Here is a 13,597-nt window from a genome sequence, read left to right as displayed (position 1 = left end):
GTTATGTTCAACTCCGAGTTAAGAAAATGGACCTAAATGAATTCGGCTTAGATTTGGAAGCGTCTTATGGGAGTGCCCAATCAAAAATATGCTGCCTTGACGTTTTTCATATAAAAAACTTTCAACGCAAATTTATATAAAATACTGGCAATAAAAAAGATTTCGACGAGATTTATTTTGAATCTCCATGATTTGTACGAGATTTACCATACAAAATTTTATGGTAAATCATATTAAGATTTAAAAAAAATCGAGTTTTATTTGATTTTTTGTTCAGTAAATTATCGGCACATTGCTAACGGCTTGTAAATCGCATTAAGATCGATTTTTTTTCTTGAAAGGAATTCGGCATTAAGAAAAATTAAGCGTAAACCACCCTTTCTAGATTTAGGTGGCGGTAGAGGTTTGGCACTAAGTAGCGTTTTTACCTGTTGGAAACACAACTCGAAGTATGATTCGTATGAAATCCAAAAATTTTTCGCTCCGACGGATACCCCGCGAAGGAAATTTTTCATGATCTTTTTCGTCGTTTGAAAAAAAGGAAACATTGTTGCTTTCAAGACTGTAGGTGGACCAAAGAAAAAAGTGCAATGTGACTGTAATATTGCAAATTATATTTGCCGATTCAGCGCCTGGTTTTAAAGAAATGCATTATGCGTACGTTGGTACACGAAACAATGTCCATTTTGAAACCTGAAAATGGTTTCGATTGAAAGTAGAGTTTTAAATAAAAGTATTACACCTGCGAAAGGAACGCAGACTACGTTTCACTCAATTTAGTAAAAGAAATTGAAAAAAAAAATTCAAAAAGACAAAAAAAAAATAATGAAAACCATTTATAATTTACTATTTTTATGTTTTTACTTTTTACTTTTTTCTTACGTTGCTGTTACAATAATTATTTACAATAACTTTTTGATTTCATCATAGAGAACAAGCACGAAAGCACCTCCAGTACCACGGAGGACGTTCGAGAAAGCGCCCTTGAAGAAAGCACCGGCACCTTCTTGTTTGGCAATTGTTGCCCAGCAGTGTACAGTGCTCTTGTAAATAATATCAGCTCCCTTACGGCCAGACTGCATCATCATACGACGACGGACAGTATCGAATGGATAAGAAACAATACCAGCAACAGTTGTAACAACCTGAAAAACACAAGAGTTTATCAATTAATATACAATTTTTTTTAACATTATGACCAAGAAAACAAAAGAACACAAAATAAAAAGAAATGCGAAAACTTACTTGAGCGATAGCCCAGCTGATGTAGATTGGTGTGTTCTTAGGATCAGGAAGCATGCCACGGGCAGTATCGTAGAAGCCGAAGTATGCGGCACGGTAGATGATGATACCTTGGACAGATACACCGAAACCACGGTACAGACCAGCGATACCATCGGATTTTGTGATCTTTACGAGACAGTTGCCAAGACCTGTGAACTCACGCTGACCTCCCTTGCCAGTATCAGCGGCCAAGCTATAAGAGATATCAACCGTTAATATACCGCAAATGATAAAGTACCTCCAACTCAAAATACTAACCGAGTACGGGCGAAATCTAATGGGTAGACGAAGCACAATGAAGTTGCTCCAGCAGCACCACCGGAAGCCAAGTTTCCCATGAAGTAACGCCAGAATTGGGTGTTCTTGTCAACACCTCCCAAGAAAACCTATTTTTTTTTTAAATGAAGGTAGTTAAATAACAATCATACAAAATTAGGGGATTTTTTTAACAACTTACTTGCTTGTACTTATCCTTGAAGGCAAAGTTCAAAGCTTGGGTTGGGAAATAACGGATGACGTTAGCCATGTTACCACGCCAGAATGAAGCAAAACCTTGTTCTTTTGGAATGCGGACAAAGCAGTCAACCATGCCCTTGTATTGTTTGTCAGGTGAGATTTGTTTTGAAATGTGTTGTACTTGCAACAGCAATTTGACACGTTCAATTGGGGCTACGGCAGTTTTGGAGACTGCAGCTGAAATACCACCAGCGGCAAAATCCTTAGCGAAACTCACGGGATCGAAATTCTTACCCATTTTGCTGAAAATAAAAAAAGAATCATGTTAATAATATACTACTAAAGTATTAAAATTTTATTAGTATCAATATTTAGTTGAAGATTTTTGTGCCAACTTTTAAGCCTCCTTTTAAGAAATTTCTTCTTTTTTTTACTATGCACCTAATCATGCAGAATTTGGTAGATACTCTTAAACTTGATTTAAGCAAAAAAGTTAAAACATCAAATTGAGTTGAGTTAATTTTGGATTAGCTGAAGATATATTACATCCTTTTCAGTAAAATGGCGAATGTGTCCTTTAGTGGAAAAATTCATATGGGATTTCATTACATTTTTTGTAGTATTAACTATATCCATGCGTTTACTTAGCACTATAAACAGGTTTTTTACAGCTACTACTTATATGTTTTCTTATGTTCTCCAGCACTGAACTGATAGCCACAAATTCTCCAAAATTAAAAAATTCTAATAAAAAAATTGCTGTTTTGATGCCCAACACATTCATTCTCCACTACTTATATAGGGTATTGGCAAAAACAAGCAGAAAAATTGCAGTTTTGCACAAAATACCGTTTGGAAAATCATTCTTTGAAAAGAAACATTTCAAAGTTCTCATGCGAGAGAAATTTATGCCGAAAGAATTTCTTGCGCCTGAAATATGAGTTTCGGTCAAATTCATTTAACATACAAAATCAATATTCTTCGGTAGGTTTTTCTTAGGACAAAAGGATAATTTTATTATAATATTAATTTAAATACTTCAATGTAATCAATGAGTGATTTGTTAGGAAAGTATCATAAAAAGTGGCTGCTATTGTGTTTTACATACATATTTGTGGTCTTTGAGAGTAATTCATTACCAATCTTAAAACAATTAGTTGTCATATTTAAGCCCAGAAAATACTCAAAACGGACTAAAACTTTGATTTAAATTAAATCCAAAATTTCTTTCCAATTGGATGCTTCATGAATGAATGAGTTTCTTCTAATCCATACCGGATAAATTGATAGAAAAAAAATCAATTCAAAACAATTCGTCTGATTTGTTTGGCTTCGGGTTTTCTGTTTTCATTTCATTCATTAAGGTCGATAGCTTGGCAGCAAGCATAACGAAAGTGAATAATTAGCAAATTGAAAAAAGAAAACACGCTGTGATGCCCTGATACAAATTGAACGATGACGACTTTGTGCGTGATCATTTAATCAAAATAAATGAAAGCACCAAACATCTTCTATGGGAAAAATAATATATCGGTACAATGTATATGTACATACATACATACACATAATATGCTTATACAAGCACAGAATTCATTCAATACGAAGTATTTTGTTTACTTTATACCAGATTATGTATAAAAAAGAATTCTTTCTTTTGGTATAATACATAATTATAATAGGTTAATGCATAGCAACTCTTTATTAACAAAAAAAAAATGTGTTATACAACAAAGTGAATCAAAAAAGAAAAGTTATCTCTAAAGCCTTGATAGATAATTTATATAATCTACATCGTTTTATCAATCTCATGACATTTGCAAAAATTCAAGTACGAATTATTTTGTCATTTGCGATATGTGTTGTCTGGGTAATACATGAATTTTTTTTTTTTTTTTGGGAAAATCACAAGATAGTATAACAAAACAAATTTAATTAGCGTCTGTGGCGTTTATATAACTGCTTCAACATAGCACCTGCCATCAGCTAAGGCCAACGTCCAATTATTTTATTGGTGACGTAACTTCAAGTTTGTCGCTATAGACAGGTTATTTTCGCCAGCTATCATTAACCACGTGGAAATTTAACAAACGATTGGTGATTATATTTAATATATTCATTATCGCAATAAAGTAACTATATCAAAATAGTTCAGCATTACTATATGTAAAAAGTGTCACATAAGTACAAAGTCATGTACTTGTACTGGTTAAATTTTCTTTACACGCACACACAGTTGGTATTGCATAACCATATGAAAAAATTTTAAATCTTCGTAAGGGATGGGCTTTTTTCGACAAAAAATTATTTTATTTTTATTTATATGCAATATTTTTCAGGTTTATTGAATTTAAGAAACTTTTTTTTAGCAATTTAGAAACAAATTAAAAAGTAGAAAAAAGTAGTATAAAATAGTCATATAAGTTATTACTATTTGATATAGTATGTATACCTATATAATTAGTTTATCACAGAGCAGCAGAAAATTATTCACAACACTTCGACTTCGGTCCGGCAACTGATTCACTTTCTGAAAATTTCTCACTTGCTAACCATGATAGACACAATAATTTCGAGAGAACCGTTCTTGAATCTATTTGCAGAATCTTCAAGTTTAAATTTCTCGCTCTCTTGGGTTCTGTATGTCTCTATTTTTTACATGCGCATTTGTTTGATAGAATTATGCCAATGGCAAATGCGTGATTTTTGGCAAACACGCAAAAAGCTTTTTTTTATATGCTCTCTTTTATTTTAAATACATAATTTTATTCTATTCTTATGAAAGAGGTATTTTGTTAGTACTTTTTTTCAAAACATTGTCTTATAAAGTTTTGCCTTTCATTTAGGTTGCATAACTAAAAAGATAAAGTTTAGTACCTTATAAGGCATATAATGGTGGGTGGATTATTTTGTTTTTGTATGATTGGAGATAAAAAAGGGACAGAGAGAGCTTTGCAGAGAACAAGCTTTTTCACGTGAATAGGTACTGGAAATTTTAAAGTAAAATGGGAATTATAAAGGTACAATTACAATACACCTTCCAGTGACTTTGTCTCTTTAAAGCTTGAAATGTGCGTAACAGAATAATTATTGAGCTAACTATGCTTTCAAAAAAGCTTTGCAAGGTGTTTTTAGCTTGTTCTTGATTCGTCCTCTCTGTCTATTGGCTTTTTGTAAAGCTAGAGCAGCCATATAGTTATTAAGTTTTGTTTAGACCTAAGTACCAGGAAGTAAGCTCATTTATTGGAAAATATAATACATGTGACTAAAAATGAGAATATTGATTTTTGATAATTTTTTTCGATAGAAATTATAAAATTAGTGTAATACTTAATTCCACGTTTTTACTTAGAAGAACAAATTTTAGTTGAAAATATGTTATTTTTTTTTTTTATTTTGAAAGGAATTAAAAAAAAACTTGTAGGTACAATAATTTAATTCCATGAAAGCTAATTATTATAGTTTGTTTATATAATTAATTACTAAAATCCTTCATTACTTGATAGGATTATTGAACTGGAAAACTGTGAAAAGGGAAAAATCAATAACTCACAGTTTCAAGGCCAATGCCGTTAACGATAGCTATTAAAACTTAAGCACGTTTCATGCTTCTTCTATTTGCAAAAATTTCTCATTTTGTAACTGTGGAATTTCTACTCCCGGTGTATTTATGTATGTACGTTCATATTTATTAAATTTAAGGCAAATGTTCAAAAGTATGTTTGTATATGCCTTTTTTACTTCGTTTCTTCTCAACGTCGTCATGGCGTTTCTATTCTGGTTTTTACTGACTACTGCTTGAAACCATTTTATTTAGGCAGTATTGAGTAGTATGCAAATGCACAAGGTAGTACCTAATGGTACTTTTTTTTCACGTGAATAAGTTTTCATTTGCCAGAGCCAAATAAGCTCATTACATTACACATTATACATTATTCATTCTTTCTTTTTTTTAGTTCTATCAAGCAGTAATATGAGAAAGATGTGTTTTTAGAGGAAGCATAATTAAATGAATAATGTTTTAAGTATTTTCAACAAGTTTTTATTTACTTTTATGTAAACCATATACCCACATTTTCTTTGAAGTTATTAAAATACATTTTTCGGTTTATAATGGAATCAATTATCCAGACAATTTAAATAAATCTGTATTTATGAAAAAAAAAAAAAATAAATAACAATTAGCAGTGATTTTAATCTGATATTTTTTTTTATGGAAGGTACCAAAAACCACCTGTTGTTCAATAACCAGACTATAGCATTCTTATTTTAAGTAATAAAATAGAACTGCCGAAAATTGTTTCTTAGTCTCAAGTTATAACGGGTGTGACAAGCAAATAAGTGTGAACCATAAACATGGTTCTTATTTAGTTTTAAAAACATTATTTATAAATGCACCCGTGATTAAACATGATCCCATGAAACTTATTTTTATTTTTTTGCTAAACAAAATTGGTATTGAGATGGTATTGATAACGTCGCTTTATACAGGGTGTCTTAAAAGTAATGGGTTAAGGGTTTTCAGAATTTTGGTTAAAAAAAAACGTAATTTTAAGTATATTGTAAAACTAATAACATTCAACTTTATTTTTATAAATTCATTAAACTTTAATGATTAAAAAAAAAAAAAAAAAACGGAAAACGATTTCGTGTGAAGTAAAATATTCCATTTAAACTTTGTCTTCAAAACAATTCCATGATCACTCATGTTACTATCAAGAAGGATTATCTCGTAAAAATAAATGTAAATCGATGCGAAAAATATTGCCTGTGAGTATAATTTATGCATCATTGTATGCTTAACTATTTCTTTAATTCTTAATATTTATTACGAAAAAATGTCCCAGTAATTCAAGTTACCATTATTGGAAACTTAATTTTAAAAGTGTGAAAATACTGAAATTTTGTTTAAAATTTAGAGTATAATTTGATTTGTTATTCATGCTACATAAACAATAAACAAACAAAAATTTAAAGTTTTCAAGGAACTCACGTTACATACAGCCTTATTGCAATTTCCAACTTTTACTTAACTAACAAAAGTTTTCAAAACAGAAAACTGTGCCAACCATTATTAATTGAAATCTAATTCAAAATTTTAATTTAAAAGTTGACCAGCAGTTTGTCCATACAAATTTCAATATTTATCAACTATCAATTGATAGTTGTAAATCGCAATACGGGTGATAAATTTAGTAAAAGATAATTTATAAAAGTATGTAATAATAAAATCGTTATTCTTCAATCCAGCTTATTTATTGTCTGTTGGTTTTTGCTTCACTTAAAAATGTAATTGTTTTAAAATTGCAAACTTATGCAAACAATATGTTGTTCCACTTATAAAACAATATTCCTGTTGCAAAAAACAACCCCAAATACTTTTAAAACGCTTGTATTAAGTTTAGCTAATTAAAGAAGATTATTTATCTATAGAAAAATGTAAAAAGGTAAGCTTGCGTAAGGAAAGGAATTGATAAAACCTCCAAAAGTAACATACATAACAGGAAAAAGGAAGGTTACTTGTCTTCATTAACTTCAAAAATTAATAAAACAAAAAACAGTTAGGTATAAATATTACATTTAAATTTGTGAGATTTGTTGTTAAAAAGTGATAATCTACCGATTAAAAGAAACCGCGTGTAAATGTTCGACTGTCGTTCTTTTGACTAATAACTTTGAACGTAGTATCTCATAGCGGAATGTTTAGTCACGGCAGAGGTTGATAAGACCTCCAAGAAAATCATTGTGAGGAAAAATTTAACAAACTTAAATTTATTGAAATCTAAAACTTAGATATTATTAAAAAACAATCTTTTGTAGGTATTTGTTTTTTTAAGATAAATAAGAAAAAAAAAATATTGCATCTCTGATCGAAAAAGGAATTATAGTTCCTAATTACACGTAAACTCAAAACTGCATATTTATTAAATTTTTGGGTCGTGTAGTTTTCACACAATAATGTTGTTCTACTAGAATTCGAACGGAAATGAGAACAGCCGTATTGCAGCGAAATCAAATCTTAGGGGAAAGTGGTAACATTATAAGTGAAGTGACACTTTTGTTTTCAATATTGGGTTCTCAAGTGCAACTTCTACGGTAAAACTGCTCTAAAAGAAGTTCAGCCGATGTAAACTTATACGAGGCAACTTTAAGATCAACATGAACTCAATGTAGAAACATCCATAAAATATCTACGTACATAGGTATTTATATTTATTGTTTTTATTATATTTTAATAAATATGTAGGTACAAACAAATTATAAACCAAACATCTGTTAGATTCTTTCCTGCTGCTGTTACAAAGTATAATTTTAGGCAATTTTTAATTGATAAAATTATTGCAAAAGAATTAAAACCGAAAAAAAAAACTTTTAAAAAACTTTGACCTTTTAATTTTGGCAAAAGGGCAAATAAGCTGTAATCATGTACAAAGTTGCCCTCAAAATTGGCTAAGGCCGCACACTTCCCGTTTTCAAGGTTTTTCTATTTTCAATTTCAATTCAATACTTGCGTCGCACAAGTAAAATATGATCATCTTATAGAAAGTTACTCTTCGGTTTGTTTAAGTGGTAGTTGCCAAAAGAGACGCAAAAATGTATGCATGTATTCACTTCACGTATAGGCTAAGCAAAATACATACATACATCTATAGTTCTTTTTCTCTTTATCCGCTTACAGGGAAACAAAAAAAAAAAAAAAACTTAACCAGCAACCACTACTGATCAAATTTTTGTGCCAAGGAAAGTTTTTACGTAGATTGAAACAAAAAAAAAATTATATATTTCATATAAAGCCCCTTGCATAACTTAAAAAATAAAAAAAACTAGGAAGGGCAAAAAATCTAGCGATAGTTTGAATTCTTTCAATTATAATTATGAATAAACTGAAGAGAAACCAAACCTATCCCATGATTTCATGGAATATTTGATATTAGATATGAGACCGGCTGACGTAGCTAAAATGGCCGAACATGAGATTCCAGAACTTCTGGTTTTGAACGTCACGTGAGTTTTATTCAAATGTAAGTTAATGTTATTTGAAACTATTCGAAAACAGCATTTTCTTCATGTTTTGCATATTAAACATTAATCTTTAAGCGGTTTGTGACTCATGCATTTTTTCAGAGAAAATGTCCACGCCGCAAAAAAAAAAATCGTGATACTTTCTTGCTGTAAAAGCAAAAAATATACGAGACGTGAGTGAACAATTCAAATGAAAAAAAAATACTGTTTTCAATTGAAGTATCCCAAATAAAGTTTAAATTCTTTTCAGGGAATTAAATCAGTCTAATTAATATTATAGAAATGCAAAAAAAAAGTTCTCTGGAAAATGTTACATAACCAACCACTTCGCCCAATAGATACCCAACCATCAGAAGGCATAAAAGAATATTTTTCCTTACTTAATTTTACACTTGCGCCGTATTTTACTAACCCAAAAAAAAAAACACAAAATAATGTAAATAAATTATTTATAGAAAATTTTATATATACCTGTATTTATTTAGTTAACTTCAAACAACACAATTAAAAGAACTTCAAGGAAAATTTTCTTTCTTTGAGGCGTTTGACAACTCGCGTGCTCAATAAACGACCGCGGTTCGTAAAGTGATGGAGGAAGCAAAGGAAAATGGTGGAAAAAAAAATGAGCATCAAATATTTGAACGGAACTACCAACTGAGTGATATAAAAATTATGAACTCATTCAGAGAAATTATTGATGGAAAGCACACAGTACTTGATTTTTAGGCTGAACACACATCTGGGAACATTTTTTGTGTCGTCTTCAGTATTTTCTCATTTTGGCATTTTCTTGTTATATTTTAACATATACAGACCTTGAACCAGTGTCAAACCTCAGCTTTACCACTTATTTCAGAAGATAAAAGCTGCTGAACCGCATGGATTAAATATTTGTACAACTTGCCCTTAGGGCAATTTAACATAATGGACCTTGAATCAGTGCTCACACTAGCCCTGTTAATTGGGAAGGTGGTAAAGTACTACTAGTAGTTTACTAGCGATTTTCAATGGAGCGCACGCGCACTTTCAACGAATTCAATACAAATCGTATCTACTCGGGAAGAAGAGCATGAGTAGATGATAGTACTTAACCAAAACATCTACTAGTCGTAAACTACCACCTCCAATGGAACAGAGCTACTATGCCAAGTTTTCACTTGTGTATATGGGGCATCTAATTTAACAACTTCATAAATCATCTTATTTCGTAAGTCAAATCGTATAGGAAGTTATTTCATTTGATATTCTATAATTTGGTATTTATTTCATGTAGGATTTACAGTAGCCCTGTTTCATTGGAGGTGGTAGTTCACTACTAGTAGATGTTTTGGTTAATCTAGTACTATCATTTACTCATGCTCTTCTTCCCGAGTAGATAAGATTTGTATTGAATTCGTTGAAAGTGCGCTCCATTAGCCCTGCTCACGAGTAAACTACCACATCTAATGGAACAGGGCTATTGAAAATCGCTAGTAAACTACTAGTAGTACATTGCCACCTCCCAATGGAACAGGGCTTATGCCTCTATCTTTTTCATCTGATTAAATAAAGAGAGCAATAGTCAAAATGTTAATGTATGATCGTAATCGTATGCCGTAATATTACGAATATAACGAATATTATATAAAAATTCTCATTACGAAAGGATTCTGTAATTGTTATTTACGAATTTGTAGAAAGTCTACGATGCGAATGGAATAAGTTATAAGTTAGATTTTTGTTGTACCTAATATTAGGTTTCACCTCAGGATGAAATTTAAATTTCTCACTAAAAAGGTCACTTATGAAATTTTCAGTTGCTTCGCATTTTCATAGAAAAATAAAATTCACATTAAGGGAAATTTACGACAGTAAACAACTTTTTGCCATGAATTTACAAAAGGGAAAAAGTGAATTATTTCCGACTGGAATCTTCCTCACATGGGGCTTACAATAGGACGTATTAAGACTATAATTATTCAGTCCTATTGTGAGCTTCACGTGAAGTAGACTGTAGACTCCTACCAGAAAAATTAGATATCACTTTCCCCTAATATGAGTTCCCCTAATATGTTGTTCCCATCCGGAAAACTCCCCGTGTTTTGAACTTATTTTTAAGGTAATATGCGAGGTGATAAAAAGCTCTTTTCTCACATAAATTTTTGTGCAAAGCAGGAAACCAGAGCGGAAAATGCTCATTTACTTACTGGTGAAGCTTGCAATAGTTTTTTTTTAATTGCGGGCGAACAAAAATATTTCGGGTGAAAAAATTTCCACGTGAAACTCACAACAGGGCTGATTATTATTATTTTTTTTTATTGTGAAGAAAATTCCCCTGAAGATTTTCAATGAGTCTATGAAGCAATGGCTTCAAAATGCGGCAAGTCAATTAAAATAAAACGTGTTTCAAACCAGAGCACAGATCAAATAATTCAGGTAGGTATATATTTTTTTAATAAGGCGCATGTCTGTCTTTTTTTCTATAGATAACACGTATGCTCAACAGCTACAGCTGACACTGACAAATATGTAACCTTGGACTTTGGACATCCTTGACCTGTAGCTTCAACAAACAATTAAATCTCCTTAAATAACGCCTTAGTACTAAAACTGAAAACTCTCTCAGCTCTCATGATCACAATTAACATGAAAATTATTTACTAGCAAGTACTACTATCAGGTATAGTCACTAAACTTCTTGTTCGCACACTTGTCAAAATTAGAAAAACTACATACCTACATATGCTTGTAGTGTCACAGCAACCCCAAAACAATAAATATTTTTGTATCATCGTATCGTTATCTAGACTTAAAGTAGATTAATAAGCTCGTTAGCCGCAACACAAGTAGATAGTGTTGTGAAACAAGAAAGATAATAACTTGCACATTAGCCGCAAGGGTGATTTGAGCATTTTTTCTTTTTTGTCTTAATTTACGTCAATGGAAGTTCTAGTATTTGGATCGGCAATTGTGGATTTCATTTGGTTTAATATATAAATCATTTTCATATATTTATTTATTTTATATATTTTTGTTTAAACTAATATAGCTATGTTCCTCGCTTACCAAAAGCTGGAGAAACACTACATGGAACCTCATTTGCGACTGGATTCGGCGGAAAAGGTGCCAATCAATGTGTAGCTGCAGCAAAGTTGGGAGCTAAAACTGCAATCATTGCAAAAGTTGGAGGTGATGCTTGGGGTAAATCATACCTTGATCATCTAGAAAAAGAGAAAGTTAACATTGACCATGTACAAATATGTCCAAACGAGGTAGGTAGTTTATTCCGCTCCATGTAAGGACAGAGTTTTATTACAAATCTATAATTAGTCTTCATTCTCAATCATTTCAGACAACGGGTATAGCTCAAATAAGCGTTGCCGATGGAGGGGAAAACAATATTGTGATTGTATCGGGAGCAAATGAACTTCTATCAGAAAGTGATGTGAAAAAAGCTTCAGATCTATTCAGAGAATCCAAAGTAAATGGACTTTGATCTTTCTTTAATAAATTAAATCTCATTGCTTTGTTCTGATAGGTTCTAATTTGTCAACTGGAGGCATCAATTGAAGCAACTATTGTTGCTCTTAAAGAGTTTCCAGGTATTTCAATTCTAAATGCAGCTCCAGCTCTGGAGAATACACCATCCGAACTTCTGGAGTATTCAACAATCTTTTGCGTGAATGAAAATGAAGCCGCTTTGATTACTGGTTTCCCCATCAATAGTCTCGGGTATGTACATCTGGCAAACAAGTTGTTCATTTAAAACAAATTATACCTTTTTCGTTTAGTGACTCGAGAGCAGCCCTTCTCAGATTGATCGAAATGGGTGCCAGTACTGTCATAATAACCCTCGGAGGACAAGGGGCTGTTTACATGAAAAAAACTAATACTCAAGAAATGGTTCATGTTCCAGCTGAAAAAGTTGCCAAGGTCATAGACACAACCGGAGCTGGTGATTCATTTATTGGAGCATTAGCTTTTTATATAGCACGTTTTCCTGATGTTCCTCTACACCAACAAATTGGTGGCGCATGTGAAGTTGCATCGATTTCTGTACAGTTCCCAGGAACACAATCGAGTTTTCCCGATGCCAAACAAATTCACACCGACCTGACCAAAAAGCAATTTGCATGGAAAATACTATAATTGTGTACTATTGCAATTATTATTCTCCTTTTTTGTATAAATGTCACAATGCAGGTTTTAATTATATTATATAGGTTAATTTTGGTTTTCACATAAAAAAAGCTAATGAATTAACCATAGAAAATAGTCTATTACAAAGTTGTTTATTTTTTGTTTTGGTTTTTTTTTTTTGTTTAAATAATATGGAAAGTCAATTAATATTATTTTTTCCCTGACTTTTTAATGCCACCACCAACAAGAGGACCCTTTTGTGATGCCTTTTGTTTAGCCGCTTCTAGAGCCTTCTGGGTTTCCTTCTGCTTCTGCTTGAAAGCCATGTCGTTTTCATCTTCGTCTTTTTCAGCCTTCTTGGGAGCTTTTAATGGTTTTTTTTTACCACCTTCACGACCAGACATTTTTGACTGTTCTTTTTAAATCTAAAATGAAAGCATTTAAATTAGATTTTATAAAATATTTGCAAATATAATTTACAAACCTCTATCCCGTCTAGCAGAAGCGAAATGTGAAAAATATGCGAAAAAAACGAATTTGACATATATGACAAGTAAAAAAAGGCACATGTAAAAAAATGACGTTTGGAAAAGAAAAATTGTAGTAGAATTTAGTGTTGTTCAATGAGACAGTTGCACACTTTTTTGGCATGGGTTAGTTCAGATTCATGAAAAGCCGTTAATTTTTGGTGCGGAGGTAATTATACCAATTACCATTG

General features: G+C 31.6%; 2 protein-coding genes across 3 annotated transcripts; one reads left to right on the top strand and one right to left on the bottom strand.

The window, feature by feature from the left end:
• Window positions 1-835: 835 nt before the first annotated feature.
• On the bottom strand, window positions 836-9,387 carry LOC129909030 (ADP,ATP carrier protein). 2 transcript variants are annotated; one of them, XM_055985967.1, is made up of 5 exons: window positions 9,232-9,387; window positions 1,742-2,042; window positions 1,543-1,670; window positions 1,246-1,477; window positions 836-1,145 (listed from the first exon to the last, which is right to left on the bottom strand). In XM_055985967.1, the coding sequence occupies exons 2-5, from the start codon at window positions 2,036-2,038 to the stop codon at window positions 903-905; spliced, it is 900 nt and encodes a 299-aa protein (XP_055841942.1). In that variant the 5' UTR covers window positions 2,039-2,042; window positions 9,232-9,387; the 3' UTR covers window positions 836-902. The 2 variants fall into 2 exon arrangements, with proteins under 2 accessions (XP_055841942.1, XP_055841943.1); XM_055985968.1 differs by lacking the exon at window positions 9,232-9,387 and adding an exon at window positions 4,190-4,349.
• Window positions 9,388-11,481: 2,094 nt separating this feature from the next.
• Window positions 11,482-13,066, top strand: LOC129909029 (ribokinase). Its single transcript, XM_055985966.1, has 5 exons — window positions 11,482-11,723; window positions 11,789-12,011; window positions 12,092-12,220; window positions 12,278-12,471; window positions 12,531-13,066. The coding sequence occupies exons 1-5, from the start codon at window positions 11,680-11,682 to the stop codon at window positions 12,886-12,888; spliced, it is 948 nt and encodes a 315-aa protein (XP_055841941.1). The 5' UTR covers window positions 11,482-11,679; the 3' UTR covers window positions 12,889-13,066.
• Window positions 13,067-13,597: the final 531 nt, after the last annotated feature.

The sequence above is a fragment of the Episyrphus balteatus genome, chromosome 2 (assembly GCF_945859705.1).
Source record: "Episyrphus balteatus chromosome 2, idEpiBalt1.1, whole genome shotgun sequence".
Lineage (NCBI taxonomy): Eukaryota > Metazoa > Arthropoda > Insecta > Diptera > Syrphidae > Episyrphus > Episyrphus balteatus.
Note: the sequence above shows the minus strand (reverse complement) of the source record. Positions and strands in the feature narration are given on the sequence as shown.

What these genes read in the sequence shown, in the direction of transcription:
- LOC129909030 (XM_055985967.1), bottom strand. Translation starts at nt 2,038, where the DNA reads ATGGGTAAGAATTTCGATCCCGTGAGTTTCGCTAAGGATTTTGCCGCT. An exon ending in TCAAGGATAAGTACAAGCAA is followed by an intron (nt 1,671 to 1,741) that starts GTAAGTTGTTAA and finishes AAAAAAAAATAG; the next exon opens with GTTTTCTTGGGAGGTGTTGA. An exon ending in TTAGATTTCGCCCGTACTCG is followed by an intron (nt 1,478 to 1,542) that starts GTTAGTATTTTG and finishes TATCTCTTATAG; the next exon opens with CTTGGCCGCTGATACTGGCA.
- LOC129909029 (XM_055985966.1), top strand. Translation starts at nt 11,680, where the DNA reads ATGGAAGTTCTAGTATTTGGATCGGCAATTGTGGATTTCATTTG. An exon ending in ATCTATTCAGAGAATCCAAA is followed by an intron (nt 12,221 to 12,277) that starts GTAAATGGACTT and finishes TTGTTCTGATAG; the next exon opens with GTTCTAATTTGTCAACTGGA. An exon ending in TTCCCCATCAATAGTCTCGG is followed by an intron (nt 12,472 to 12,530) that starts GTATGTACATCT and finishes TTTTTCGTTTAG; the next exon opens with TGACTCGAGAGCAGCCCTTC.